At 35.3% G+C, this 15488-nt stretch overlaps 1 protein-coding gene across 2 annotated transcripts in view; it reads right to left on the minus strand.

The window, feature by feature from the left end:
• The window catches only part of LOC143888862 (villin-3-like), a 47255-nt gene that overhangs the window by 20596 nt on the left and 11171 nt on the right, over positions 1-15488 (minus strand). For both annotated transcript variants that reach the window (XM_077393277.1, XM_077393308.1), the window contains 12 exons: positions 14629-14791; positions 14055-14205; positions 13869-13969; positions 13601-13759; positions 12882-12950; positions 12731-12799; positions 12438-12575; positions 10395-10523; positions 9412-9559; positions 9192-9202; positions 8944-9084; positions 8741-8866 (listed from right to left, as the gene is read on the minus strand). In XM_077393277.1, coding sequence (XP_077249392.1) covers positions 8741-8866; positions 8944-9084; positions 9192-9202; positions 9412-9559; positions 10395-10523; positions 12438-12575; positions 12731-12799; positions 12882-12950; positions 13601-13759; positions 13869-13969; positions 14055-14205; positions 14629-14791 — 1405 coding nt within the window. The remainder of the gene's footprint in view (positions 1-8740; positions 8867-8943; positions 9085-9191; positions 9203-9411; positions 9560-10394; positions 10524-12437; positions 12576-12730; positions 12800-12881; positions 12951-13600; positions 13760-13868; positions 13970-14054; positions 14206-14628; positions 14792-15488) is intronic.

Consider the following 15488-nt stretch of genomic DNA (forward strand, 5'->3'; position numbering starts at 1 on the left):
CTTGTTAAATTGATCTTTAATAGATCAAGTTGTAAATGATACACACAAAGTGATGAAGTACAATTATTGTAAATGTGTAATGATCACACGAAATTATGTAAATCCTTTACCTCCTTGGAACTTCATTCTCGATTCTCTGAAATAGTATTCTTTTCTTTATTTTCTACACCTAGATTCTATGCATTTCAGTTTTGTCTTTATAATTCAGTTCGTTGTTTCCAATTTTTCATTTGAAGTTCAATTTAGTAACTCAATTTCAGATCTATTTGCAATTTTCCTAGATCATTACATCTCAGTACAAAACAATTTCCTGCTTGTTTACTAAAAGGCTAAAACCAGAATCCAGATCTGATGGTTTGCATAGTCGCTTTCTCTTTCTAGAAACACAAAAACCAGATCCTTAGATCTGCTCAGAATCATTTACAGGCTCTACATCATTCCCAGTTCTAGTTCAGATCTGTTCTTTACACCTATCCAAAAAGATTATCGTAGTGAAGTCTCAAATCCCTTGCCACTAGAAACAAGAGATACTGAACAACAGATGAAAGATGAAAGAAAAAAGAATGAAAAGAAGGCAGCCTTGCAGAAATGACAACCTAGAGCATAAAAAGGTAAAAAATGAGAAGATAGCACCCATATAGAAACGACAATTCAAAGCCCACACAAACCAAAAATAGAAAAACCAAACCCATTTTAAAGGCTGTTATCTTTTCATTTATTTAGCATAAGATAAAAACTAGGTGTTGTTTGACAATGAGGATGCCCTAGCTTTTCAAGAAAAAGGCAAGGAGTTGTTCAGTTTTCAAGGATGTGATTTTGACCAGAGAAGAAATCAGCTAAGATTTGATGTGGTTTTCATCACACAAGGGTGTAGACACCCCATTTTGACCGAACCCTAAACCATTGTGTTTGAGTAAAATTTTCTTTAAATCAACGAATTAGTATCCCAAAATCAGCCCTATCGTAGTTTAGTGTCCCAAGTAGGCTTCCGCAAAATTTCGGCAAAATCCGTTGAGGTTCGCCTAATGAACGAGTGTAGTTCGTAGTATAGTGTAGCAGAAGGGTAGTGGTTTATCCAGTTTGGGGGGCGGTTTAGCTAGTATAATTTGCAGTAGGGGGGTTGTACCAGGCAACTAAAGGAGCTCGAATCTGTTCTTCTAATTTTCATTTAGCATTTCTTCGTGGACCACCTAAATCAGCAAAGAACAAGTCAAATTCATGCATGAGGGGTGTCCAAGTAAACTTTAAGGGTTAAAAATTATTGCAAAAAAAAAAAAAAAAAACTATAAATAGAGAGCCCTACTATCTTTTTTGCAATTTTTTTTCCCATTCGTTTGAGAGAGAAAAGGAGAGCAGAGTTCCCAAATTAAAAACCCTAACCCTAGTTCATCTTTCCTTTTCTCTGACCTTCTCCTCTGGCAAACCTCGCCGGATTCCGGTCAAAATCCGGCCGAAATCTTTCCTCCAATTTTATTTCTTTATAAGATGTTGATTCCTCCTTGCTTTTTCAGATTTGTATCAGAAACTCTCTTTTTTTTTATTATCTAGAAACCCTAACGAGTGAAGAAATCTTCGATCCAAAGCACGATTCTTCAGATTTACCTTATTCTAGGACATAAACTTTAGATTAATTTGTTTGGAATAAGTTTGTTGTTTAGATTGTGGATTTAAACCTAAAATTTTCGGATTTAAGCCTGAGCAGAGGGAAGGATTTCTATAGTTGAGCTTCAGATTTGAATCATTTTAATTGCTGCTGCTTCTTCAAACTTTGATCAAAACTACAAAGGTATTTCAAAGGTCAAAATTATTCAGGTAATTCTCTTCTTTTTATTCGGATTTAGTGATCGAATGTTCGTTTTAGTGTCTCTGAGAATTGAATATCTGATCTGAAATTTGGTGTTGATTTGGTCGGATCTTTGGATTGCGCGGTGTAGAATGATATATTGAACTCATTTTTTATTCCTACTTGTGTATATAGGGAATAAAAAAATGTTTCTCCAGCTTATTTCAGTTTAATGTCAGCATTTTTTTTACTGTGTGATCTTATGTTCTTATTAATTTGGTTGAGTATTCGAATTCTACTCGTGATCTGTTCAATAGGATTATTATTTATCTGTGATGATTTTCCTTGTATAAAATCATTTTTTAGATTAGTCAAATTATTCTTGACTAAGCATCAGTTGAATTGTAATTCAAATTTGTTTCGAAAAAAAAAAAAGGAATGAATTTCCTTGTGTGAATTCTGCTGTTATTTTTATTATTCATGATGTTTTTCATGATTGTCTGGTAATATGTAATACTACATTATAGAACTGTAGTCGAGTATATGATTTTCTTTAGAAGGAAAAATTGGAGAGCATAGGTTACAGATTTTATTTTGAATGGGGACATTTAGTTAAAAGGCTGCATGACACAGTCCTACATTCTCATTTTAGTTGTTAAGGCTTCAAACACAGGGCATATGTGTGTGTGTGTGTTAAGGCTTACATCCTATTAGAATCTTATGAGTGCATTATACTAGTTTTTTTTTTTTTTATGTGGCTTTCTCCCTGTTACAATAAAGGTTTGAATTTTCTAGGAGCTCTATAAACTCGTGCTTCCTCCAATTTGTTTTGAGACTAATGCTTTCCCAATTGGTTTTACAAAGTCTTGTTAACTTAGTGGTAGATCATTAAAAGTCCCACTTTCCTTGATCCTATTCGTAGAATTTTTGGAGTCTTCATTTCTATTATAATATTTACGTCATGATCCTTTCGTCCAAGTCATAACAGTTCTAGAGTTGAGATTAATTTTGGGGTTTCCTTCCTTTTCATTTTTGCTGCTGATATGTAGCAACTTAGTGAAGATAGAGATGTTTGCTATGTGACCTAGTCCTCTTCTTGATGTCTTGTACGAAAAGAGAATTGTGTGTAACCTGGAAATTATTTTCCCCAATAGTGTACTTGACTTTTGGAGCTCCCATCGAGTTGTCATATGTGCATTCTTTTTAACTTGGACTAGTCTGTGAAAGGGGGTAATTTAAATTCCAAGGTGGGTTGGGTTACTATTTTAGAGAAGATCATGATGTGCTACTAAGTATGTGTCTGGTTTCGCACCCGTGTGGCTTACATTCAATTTACCCTTTACGATTTCTTCTTTTCCTCTCTCTTTCAATACGTGTTCTCTTCTTCTATATGCTATGTCTCTTTGACATTGGTTTTCAACTCCGTTCTTTAGTTATGGTCAGTCATGGTTCAAAACTCATCCCTTCCATGACTTTGATTCCCTTGGGCTGTAAGAGGTTAAAAAGGATTTTGATGAATATAGTGATTAAAAGACAAGGCAAGTAGTGTAAACATTAGAAGATATGGTGTTTATGTCAACAGCTTTGTGCTTTAGATTCAGGCCTTCAATTAGTTTCTACAAGTATTTTACTATTTCTATTTTATTAATTTTCATTTAGAATTTGAAATGCCGATATAATGAAATCAGAGTATTTAGAATATCTAATTCAGATGTTGAATGAATTTGTCCTTCTGCGTTCTAGTGGGGTTTTGAAGTCATTTGATGGAGTAATTCGAGATGAATTGAATAGGAGTATTAAAATAAAGTAGCAATTATTTTAGTTCAATACAATTTGTTCTCCTCCTTAGAGTGAAAGGGTGTGATAACACTAACATGGTGTTTATCTGAACAATATGGTCATGTTCAGGAGTAAATGCAGAGTCAAATCTTTTATGTTGATTTCATTAATTCAATTGGTTTAATGCCCTATTTGAAATAGAATTGACCGAGTTGGTATACCAGTATGTGAATATGAATGATTGAAGTGTGGCAATTTTAAAATTACTTTGACCACTAAATGGAGTAAAGGTTATTTCCATTATAAAGATAGAAAAAGATTTTGTTGCTCTATAGGACTGTGTCAATTATTTTGCATGAATTATTTTGCATGTGATAGTTCATTCTTTTCCAAATAATCAGATTGTCTATGCTGGAATAGTTGTTTAGATACATTGTTTGGTTTGTCAATAGAGATATACGTTAGCATTATTAATATTGCCTTTGGAACTGATATTTGTACTTACATATGTCAATTACCACAACATTCACTTTGCCTGTCAGTTTCAGAACATGTTAGGTCACATTTCCTTCTATAAAAATTAGTTTTAAAATTGTCATTATTTAAGGTAAGATGATTTTACAAGTGTGCTGTTCTCATTTTTATTTTTTTTTTATAAGAGACATGATCAGATTCTATTGTTTGATTAATTTGTAATGAACAGGTTTCTCCAATAGAATTTCCACATCTAATATTTTATAGAATCGATGTCAGTACAATTATGTTTGATTGTTTATGGCTCTTGTCAAAATATTAACTCTTGTGATTCCCATTTTCTTCTAATCCAATTTCCTTTAAAAATGGTTGTTCTTTCCGTCATTTTGTTCCAAAAGCAGATGTTGAAAATTCTTTTTTTTTTTAATGTATAAGTCCAGATATACTGGATAATTGTTACTATCGTTTGCATTTGGTTACCAAGTTATTGTGTTGAGGTTGTCTTATTAAATTTATACATGTTATTACTCCTACATATTGGTACACTGTGTGTCATGCTTTGACATTTGAGTATAGCTTGTGTAGTACTCTTGATATTCCCATTAATATGTTTTGGTATGAAATGAATTCATCTTTCTTCTATGATTTTTGTTAACTGATAAACATTGTATTAAATGATATTTTTTTTAAGAGAAGAAAAAGAAGAGATGAATCAGGTTTAGATTGCTATAAAGGCATTGTAGGATCTGCTATAGTGTCTTCGATTGTGTAACCTCCTTTCATATTCCAGTTGATTCCAGGCATGATGTTACAAATATCAGTAGGTTGTCTTGTTATTGATTGTAACACACTTCATGTTTGAGAGCCAATTAGAGGGTAGTGGGTTGAGGTCTGATCCTTTGATCTAATGATTACTGTGATTTGGTGAATGGGTTTATACATATTGGTGTTCCCATTAAAAAGCTTTAGTTCGTTCCAATAATCTTTATAACTTTATTTTTGGCTCATCTTTTAGGGGACTTGCTCGGTCTTAGTAGCACTCCCCTCTTTTATTTAGTAGACTTTCTTAGTCTTTTAGACATCCTTAAACCTTAGTTTCTATCATTGCTAGGGCAATGAAAGAGTCACCTAGAGCCCCCACTAGGAGACATGCTTTGTCTCGTTATGCGATCCCCTTTTGGAGGTTATCTTAGTTCATTAGAAAGTTACTCATAGGAGGCATGCTTGGCCTCATTTATAGTACCCCAACTTGTACCCCTACCAGTAGAAGATCAACTTAGTCTTTAGTTGCCTTATTCTTATTTATCATTGCAAGGGCAATGATAGAGATACTTGGAGCCCACCTTTGTGTCAGGAGAGTTGCCCAGTCTCACTAACACCCTTATTTATTAGAGAGTCTTTGATTTATTTGTCCCTTTTTTTGTAGAGTTATTAGAGGTTTTTGACTTATTTGCACCCCCTCATAGAGTGCTAGTCATACTTTGACTTATTTGCACCCCCTCTTTAGTGTTGATTGTTTAGGAATCCATCTTATAAACTTTTGGTTGCCTTTTAGCTTAAGAGTTTGTCTTTTAGTGTTCTTTTAGTGTTGTCTTTTAGTGTTGTTGTCACCCCTTTTCCTTATAGACTTGTTTAACCTCATTAGAGTTTTACCTATTTGGGATCTTAGATCATTTTCATTTCATGATGGGACACTGATTTACTTGTTTGAGGATCATTTCATCTTGTTCTTGGGATACTATTTTGCTAATTTGGGATTTCCCCTTTAGCCCTAGGGTTTGGCCCTAGTGTGCTGTTTGGTTTGTTCCCTTTTTAAGGGTTAAAACATTTTTAAAAAATCTAAAAACACTTGAACATTTTAAAATCCAAAAATATTAGAAAATTTCATAGTTTTAGGACGTAGTTAGGAAGTTTGTTTCAGAACTACGTTGGCTTGATCCCCTTCCACGGGGTACGTAGGCAACTTGGGATCTTTATCCCAAGTCCAGTCAAACTTTTCAAAACAAACTTGTCAAACCTTCAAAATAAATCATTTGAACATTTTGAAAAACACGAAAAGCTTTTGAAGCTTCTCAATAAACTTGTTTTCGAAAAGATCTTTCTCTAGAGTTAGGATTGTCCTAGATGTGTTGAGTGTTTTGGATGTTTTATGTTTGTGTTAGAGTTAGGAGTTTGTCCTAGCTAGGAGTTTGTCTTCGTCTCTGTCCAATCAGTTGCGATCAACATCGCTAACTGATGACTAGAATAGGGTGCGTTAGATAGCTCATTGTTTTTCCCAGGACATACAGTCTAGTTACACATAAGATGTAAGGCCCACCTACATTAGTTTAAGGCTAACTTGCATTTAGTTAGGGCATATAGGAAGTCCTAAAATCTACAATTCACTTTAACCTAAACAACATTCAAGAAGCTTTAAAAAGCAGTCTGGTCTTTTAGGTTGAGTCTAGTTTAGTGGTCTAGATGTCTTAGGCATCATAGTTTAAAATAGGAACACAAGAACTACGTGGCCTTGATTCCTGTAAGAGGCGGGGATACGTAGGCGGCTTCGGATGAACTCAGACCATCCAAAGATTCGGGCCCGAAAAACAATTAGAGTCTTAGGGTTTGTTGTTAGAGTTTTAGGGGTTTAAGGTCTGGTACTTGTTCGTATTTTTTATATGATGATATATTGAGTGATTACTTTCTTTATGTGATTCACATGCTTAGCTGTAGAGTGTTTATGTCTATATCGCTTTGCTTATTCACATTTTTAGCTATAGCTCTTTACTGCTTATTTGGTCATTATCTCTTTATCATATGGTTAGCTGTAGCTCTTTACTATTGCTGATTATTATTTCTGCTATTATCTACTGACATTTGCTCATTGTGCAGGTTTATCTCTTTAGTTGTAGATGTACAAGCGTATGTTTACAGCTTTACTAGGTGTGATGAGTTAGGATTAGATGGAATGTTTGGAGATAAGTAACAGGGTTATCTGTTATTAGATAAACTCTAGTCTTCTCTGCCTCTTTCAGAGACAGAGGATTCTAGTGTTTATTATAATGACAGATGATACTGGTTCCATTTCTCTTTAGGCATGAATGTTAGATGTGATGTGTAGAGATAGATAGCAGGGTTATGTGATATTGGATAAAATCTAGTCTTCTCTGTCTCTTTTAGGGACGGCGGATTCTAGTGTTTAATCCAATATTGGGTGACACTGATATCAATTCTCTTAGGACTTTGATGTTTATTTTCTTTTGCCCATCCCCAGGTCATGCATGTTTAGGTAGACATTTTTTCGGGGATATTTTTTCCCATTTCACATGATTTTCGCCCAAAATTCTTCAAAATTAATAAATAAATGGCATAAGAGACCGAGTCCGCTCGAGCGAGTTGGATGTTCTCCGGACCTTCCCAACTCGTAATCAGGCACGAACTCATATATATCTGGTTATCCATTGCAAGCAGAGCATTTGTTTTTGGTTCCATAGCCTATCCATGGATGGCGACTCTTTGTCATTTTTAGGTACGTCTTGGTTTCGAGCCTTGGTTCCAGATCAAGAGGTATCTCTTATATCGCCGTAGGGCGTTCTGTTTCAAGAGTTCCTTGGTAGAGCTCTTCTTCATGTGGAGATCCAAAGGACCGACGGGGACTCGTTCATCGCCGCCTCCTTAAGATCGGGGTCCACAAAGGGTTGTTCAGTAGAGGTGTTTCGCCGGGCTTGATCTAGGCCATGAGGACGAACCAGGGAGGAGAGAGAGAGAGAGGGTCGGGAATCAAGAATACCACGTCTTCAGCGGGTTCGGAATCCAGTTGTTAATCCCACCTTAATTCTGCCTGGATCCCCATTCCCATTGCTAACAACAATCCAAACGCCAGAAATCTTGGAGAGCAAAAAGGATACTGATTATTTTTTTATTTTTTTATTTTTGAAAAGTGAAAAAGGATACCGATTCTTATTCCCAATTCCAATGATCCACACACGGCCTTAGAGTTAGGGTTTTCAATCGAAATGAGGACGGGATTTTCAATAGCATCAAATTTATAAGGGTTTATTTTGTTTTTAAGATATTATATCGTGTTTCCAAACTTTAGAAAGTTGTTTCTCAAGATTGGTGAAACAAAATTTACGTAAATTCATAAATGTGTTTACAAATATTTGCACAACCGATTCATGCACGAAGTTTCTATAACGTTTCAGTATGTTTCGTTAGTGTTTCCCATACGTTTCCAAAACTGTTCCCATGTGTTTTCAACACGTTTCACAGAATTTTGAAGTGAGTTTTTTTTTTTTTTCCATTTTGCAATGGTGTATACTATCCCAAGGGAACATGCCAGAAATTGTAATCTGACTGGGATTAGTTGAAAGCCTTAACTCAATAGCCTAAAGGGATGTCAAGGTAATGATATATGAGAACTGACGAAAATGATAGAAGAAAACGATGAGTCTGAAAGTAGGGGAGGCGGGCTACAACTCCCAGTAGGTGGAATCAGATATAAGAGATTTCTAAGTCAATTGTTGATCCTGTCTCCAAAGGAGTGTTTTTCATGTCACTGGATCAGAATTAGGGCGAGAACAACTACACATCAAAGTTCTGCTTTTTTATAGTGCTTAGGCATAGGTTTTGGGTCTCAAAAAGAACTTGAATATCCCACAAACCAAAGACCAGTAAATTCAAGGCACAATAGAAAAGAGTAGGTTTCAGGACTTAAGCACTTACAGTAGCTTTTGAAGAATCCCATGAAAAGTATGTTGTGAAGAAACATGGTTCATTTCCTTCTGTCACCTTGTACAATGGTACATTTGGAGATAATCCTTCGAAGGATGCTGCCAACTCTATGTATTTCTGGAATTTTCCAACACATTAGATACATAAAGAAGGGAATTATTGAAAGAGAAGAATTATTCTCTAAGTAATTATACCTGGCCAATATCAAAAGCCTTTTGCTTTTCTTTAGCATCTACAGACTGACCAACCCACACAAAGACCTCACCAAGTGTGTCGAGTATCAACATATCCTCAGTCAACAAATCATCTTGAGAGAAGTTGAAAACCTCGGTTATCTGCCATCGATAAAAAAGAGTAGAAGAAATTTGAGGGATGAGAAATTGGTGCAAAAAATGGAAAATTACGAAAAAAAACTCATGGAGAGGTGAAGGTTGGTGCGCACCTCAAACTTTCCTGGTGAGCAGCACAGGGTTAAGAACATGTATGGGAGAAGGAAAAAAAACTTCATCAAAAGTTCCAATACTCGGATATTAAATTACATCAAAAAACTAATCAAAGAAAGCATATAAGAGAGAAGATAACATTAAGAAATACTTATCATTAAAAAAACAATAAGAAATAAATAAATGATTATACAAGCAGTTTGGAGATTAAGGACCAACCGTTATTGAAGGAAAATGTGTACAAGTGAGGATCCCTAACAATATCTTGGACCATCTTCTTGGTTGTGTAACTTTGCTTTCCTCCAAGTGCAAACCAGAAGGCAGATATCTCTGTTCCCTCCTTTGCATGTTTCAATGCAACCCCCGGCTGAAGTATTAAAAGTATAAGTATTATAGATTATAACTAATTAACGACATACTTGACTGCAGGAGGAAAAAAAGTCTAAGAGATAAATGCAACCCAAAAGACTGCAATTAGTCCAACTAATAAACATATTTTGGAAAATGACGAATCCTATACCAATTCTCTCCTTTGCCGCGATGGCTTGGACTGTTTCTTAAACCCCTCAGGTTGAGGTTTTGAGGATTGGTGTAGGCAGACCCAAAAAAAAAAATAATAAGAAATCCTATAAGGTAGAGCTTTCCCTTGAGCAAATATATAAAAATCATTGCATTTTAGTATGCTTCTCTTCTTCATGAAATTCTTAAAACAAATATAGTGGGAAAGAGCTTGAAAATAGTAAAGCATTGAATTACTGCATAATGTAGTCATCTAATAAATTGAAGCAATTAGTCTGCGACTTGACATGTAGCACACAGAGGACGGCTAGGACTGGACGTTGATGCCATGTGACATTTGCTAACTGTGAAACGACCTATTACTCGAAAAGCTTAAGCTGTTGGAGATGGTGTTACTTAATCTTTTATGCTTTAACACTCCCCCTCACGTGTGGCCCCTCGTTTTAGGGTTGGCCTACACATGGAACATGTAGCCCCTCTTTTTTTGGGTTGGCCATTACATGTGGATTTTTTTTAATATCAAGGAGTTTTGAACCTAGGACTATTGCTCTGGTACCATGTGAAATGACCAATTACTCCAAAAGCTTAAGCTGTTCGAGATGGCGATATTTGATCTTTTATACTTTAACACCAACCAAAATACAAAGCCTGAAGACAGTGAGATGATTTTACAGGGAGCATACCTTCAGGAATTCTGCAATTTTCACAGCTAGCTGTTGCTGCTCTAACGTACTAACGCTTCCATGCCAAGTGAAAATAGAAGACCCGGATTGTAATAAAAAACAATCAGTAGAGCTTAATGATGTTGCTACCTGAATGAAAACATTGAATGTCATTAAAACCAAAAATTGTGGTACAATTAGAGAAATATTTATTTGGTTATGACTTGCACGCTCTGAGAAAGTATATAATACCATGTTTTAGTCAAACAATTAACCCTCACTAGAATTTCAAGTATAAAGGTATCAACAAGCACTTGGTTACCTACAAATAATTTTTTTTTTATCAAATAACCAGTGAAAGCTCATTTCGAAAGAAAAAAAATAACCAGTGAAAGCATAATACCACAGAACTACTCTATTATTGCTATTGTTGAAGAAGCTCTTTAAAATCCCAAATTTTAAACAAAACACAAATGTATAAAAATAAAAATAAAAAGTGTTTCTCTTCAAATAATGATAACAGATTAGTTAAAATCCTAGGCTTGCCTAGCCAGCTACACAACTGCGAAGGGAGCACGACACGAAACAAATAACCTCATAGCCATATGTAAGAGAAGAGAATCAAGCGATACTTTATTTGTATAGGTAGCATTTATACATGAATGTAACTGAATATTTTTCATGTTGAAGGAATCAACCAAGTAAAATCATGTTGAAGGAACCAAGTAACTCAGGTTGATAGAATCACAAGTGAAAAGTTCTGAGTATTTTTAAAATACAAAGGCCAGCACAGGATCAATGGGGGATTTTCTGAGGGTAGATTCTCTATGATGTGTACATCATGGTGGAACTCCATACATCCTTCACTAAGGTTCGCGCCGAACCACATGCTTTCCGGAAATCCATAGATCATGAAATATGGTAAAATTCTTCAGAAAAATATGATCTAAAATAATCAAGATCATATCTGTTTAATCGATGATGACCACCATGAATAGTCTTTTCTCAAATTATTAGGATTGATGCTGATGAATTCAGAATTAGAAAGTTTCTTGCTCAACAAGGAATTGTTCTTTTCCAATCTATGTGATACTGATAACATGTTTTAAATGATAACCTCAGGGGCCGTTTGGATACACGGATTTTAGAATCCGGGATTTCTTCAAAATTGTAGCTAAGAGACGAGAAGAAGTGGACCAGCCGTCGTTTTTGACTTGTTTTTTACTTCTCGCCCTTCTTTCCGTTGGCAAGAGAGCAGCAGATCCTCCCATATTTCCAGGTTTTAGAAATCTCAGGATGCGGGAGAGATTTTTAAAACGTGAATTTCTCACTTAAAATCCAAGAAATGCTGTCAGGACAGCAGACAGCAGCTTGATCATGAACCCTCTTTTACACTGTTTTCAAACTGAAAACTTGGATTCTAAAATCCGTGTATCCATACGGCCCCTCAATGTTTCTGACTCCAAGATATTCGTTATGTATAATTCTACAATCACGCATGTGGCGTTATTATATTTTTTAGAAGAATTCTAAGATCATTACCTGATAACATGGAAAGCTGGAAGTATCTTAAATATGGTTATTTGTAATTATAGGCTCATATATATGCATTATATGATGCACACATGTACACATGAAATGTATATAAGGGTCATGACATCATTATGGGTATATAAGCAATTCAACATGCATCATTAAATGTAAATGGCTTACCATGAGTTTAGGATCTCATACTTGCAACATTCTATTCAAATACACCCAAGACACACTGTATGTGCATACTCCAATGTTCACTGTATGAACATTTTGTCACGAGGCACTTCTTTAAATGAAGACATATGTTTCATAGTGTCTAATTAGGCTGGAAGTCAATCTAGTCCCCTTTTTGAAAAAGAAACACTATATACTAGAATAGTAAACTAACGCAATTAACAATTGCAACTAGCAAAAGACAAACATCCTTTGGCTCCAAATAACAAAAGAATGTCAAGACAGCCACCCTAGATATTTACCAAAATTTAGCTATAATGTAATAAAGAAAAGGGTGGGACCATAAGTGCGTACCGCATCAACTTGAACTGCTTTATTGTTATGCATTGATGCACCAGATATTTGAATTAGTGCAACACTATCCGCAGTATAAGTTTCATCATTCACACCCTTATCTGCTATCGATTTCTTGTAACCAGAGCTAACTCCACCCTGCAGAAAAGAAGAAAGTACTTCAAATAAAACAGCCTAATCTCCATCAATCTAATTTCAAACCAAGAATCTTGGAATGTTCATTTTAATTTAGTGACACCGTTAGTCTCTGTGCAAAAGAAAGGAAAAGACGGAATAGGCTCAATGAAAAATACCTTCAAGACAACCATGGGTTGAAAGATAGCAATGAATTGTGGCGGCTCTTTTCCTTGAACAATGCGTCCCTATAGAGGCTCCTTATTAAAAAACCAACCCTTAAAAAAGTCACACTTCCCTCACTTTTTGAAAGATGAAATAACACAATACCTGAACAGGCCTCCCTTTTAGGGAATTAGACATTGTATTAGCTAACCGAGTAGCCATCAATTGGTCCTCCTATAAGACAGCAACATAATCGTATTACCTTAAGTATGTTTATAATGCATCTGAATATAAGCAACCCATACCAACACAAGAACTAAAAAAAACCGGCAACAAGAATCTTGAAATCCATGGAACTTGTACCGATGAATAAAGCAGATCCGAAGAATATATGATAAGGAAAAAAAAAGGCGGCCCAGTGCATGAGGCTCCCGCCATTGCGGGGTCTGAGGAGAGCTAGATGTACGCAGCCTTACCCCTGCTTTGCAGAGAGGCTGAATGTACTTAAAAGCCAGAAATATATGGTGTTAAATATTGTTCCTACAGCATTCATAGCGACTACTTGATGTGTATAAGGTACTATAACATCATGAAAACAACTAAGCAATGTAGCAATACAGTTAAAAATTCAATATATGATACTGACACACTCTGAACCAACGGCAGATTAAACTTCAAAGCATAAAGAAAACATTAGAGGTAGTGAGAAATGTGGCATAGGCATTGAGGTACAGGAACGAGCATAAGTATTAGAAAAAGGACTAATAATTATAGAGTAAAAAAGAAAAATAAAAACAAAAAAGATAAAACAAGGAAAAAAGGCAGAGAATAAAAAATAAGAAACACTGGAATATATATAGAAATAAATAAGCCATTTACTTTACCTGAATGCTGTCCTTCCCCATCCAACAGGATAAGAAGTAGTCTTCTTTCTTATCACCAGAATGATATGTATAAAGAACAATATAGCAATCTCCACAGTAGAATTTTCCAATTTCCTCCTTGGGAACCAGAGTCTTGGCACTGCCATTGATGCGCCAGACCTAGAATACTAGCAATTATTAATTCTTCCATAAAGATACTTTTTATCCAAGTAGCTTAAAACATTCCATATCAAGGCATATAAATCACTAGAAGACACCAGGTACAGACCTCAATTTTTCCACGCCCTTCGAGTAAAGGAGGGACGTCCTCATTTACAGGAGCACCTTTCATGGCTCCCTTTACATCAACACCTTGTTGTTTCAGCATTGCTAAAAAATCCCCAAACAGCTTGTAACTAAAACTAATTCTATGAAATGAATGCAGTTCAGCTCAAACTTGAGAACTCAATACTACCTGCTACTTTTCCTCTTCCATCTTCAGGACCAGAAGCCCCCGTGCCCATTGGCCAAGATTCAAAGATGGATTTGAATAAATGTGTCTCAAAGCCTTGAATAACTCGAGTTATGCGTGTTGACTTTGGTCTGTTCTGATTAGTGATAAATTCCTGAAAAAATAGAAGATCAAAATCATGGTTTGAAATTTCGACCGATATCCGAAATTTCGGGCCAAAATTTTGGATTTCGGCTAGGACCGACACTGAAAGTACCTGAATCTGAAGCCAAAATTTCCGAATTTTCCAAGATTTCCTCCGAAATTTTAAAAATTTTCACCAAAATTTCAGGATTTCCAACGAAATTTTAAAATTTCCACTGAAATTGCCAAAATTACCAAAATTTCCCGAAATTCCCACTGAAATCTTGTAAAATGCCAGAATTATTTCTGAAATTTTACATGATTTTGGACAAAATTTCGGCCGAAACCGAAAGTTTCCAGTTTCGGTTGTGGCCGAAACCGACATTTAAAACCTTGATCAAAAAAGTTGCTGGTATGATAAACAAACAGACATAGAGATCAATCATGGCTTAACCTCAGCAGCTTTGTTGGCAGCTTTTCTATCTTCCACTTGTGTTACCCGGCCGACCCAAACAAATACCTCAGCCCCACAGTCCAGTAAGTAGCAATTGTTGTTTTCAAGCATTGCCTTGGAAAGTGCATCTTCTGCTACTATCTCCACCCGACCATCACTAATACTACAGAAAAGAAATATTGATACTTAGTACCACATGCTAGCTAGTAGAGACCTTTAGTTAATAGAAAGGTCATTGACTTAGGTTTAAAATGTTTGTGTTGGCACATAGCTTTCTAGGAAGTCATAGTATTCTATAAATGATTGATGGTAACATAGATAAAAAAAATTGAAAGAATCTGAAATTGTTCTCAAATTTCTCAGAAAAACATATTTTTCTGAATTTTATTCACAAATTGTTGATATATTTGCATCCAAATCAATTGTGTATAATTCCCAAATTTATCAACATTTATGAATTTCAACAATTTTCTATTATTTCCTATTTTTTTGTCCCAATATCCTTTTTTATTATTTTTCCTATTTTGTAATTTTCCCAAATTTTGAAACAAACAATACGTCAATACCCAATTTTTCCAATATCACAACACATTTCCTTGCCAAACATTTCCTGAATCTTGTACGCTTAGACAGTACTCATGGAAATATGGAATAATGCCAGTTATTTTGTAACCCTTTAAGGGAGAACGATTGCGACCTGTATATAGTTCAAAATACAATTAACGACCCACCATAAACCAACAACAATTGGTCACATTTGCGTTCATAATAATATAGAATAAATGAATGACATGGCATGATATTCATTAATCTGATTTCAATTGGCCAGATACTCTGATTCCCTTCTAGTTGCAAGATAT

This window comes from Tasmannia lanceolata, unplaced genomic scaffold (genome assembly GCF_043159265.1).
Source record: "Tasmannia lanceolata isolate RefF3 unplaced genomic scaffold, GAP_Taslan_0.1 ptg000002l, whole genome shotgun sequence".
Taxonomy (NCBI): Eukaryota; Viridiplantae; Streptophyta; class Magnoliopsida; order Canellales; family Winteraceae; genus Tasmannia; species Tasmannia lanceolata.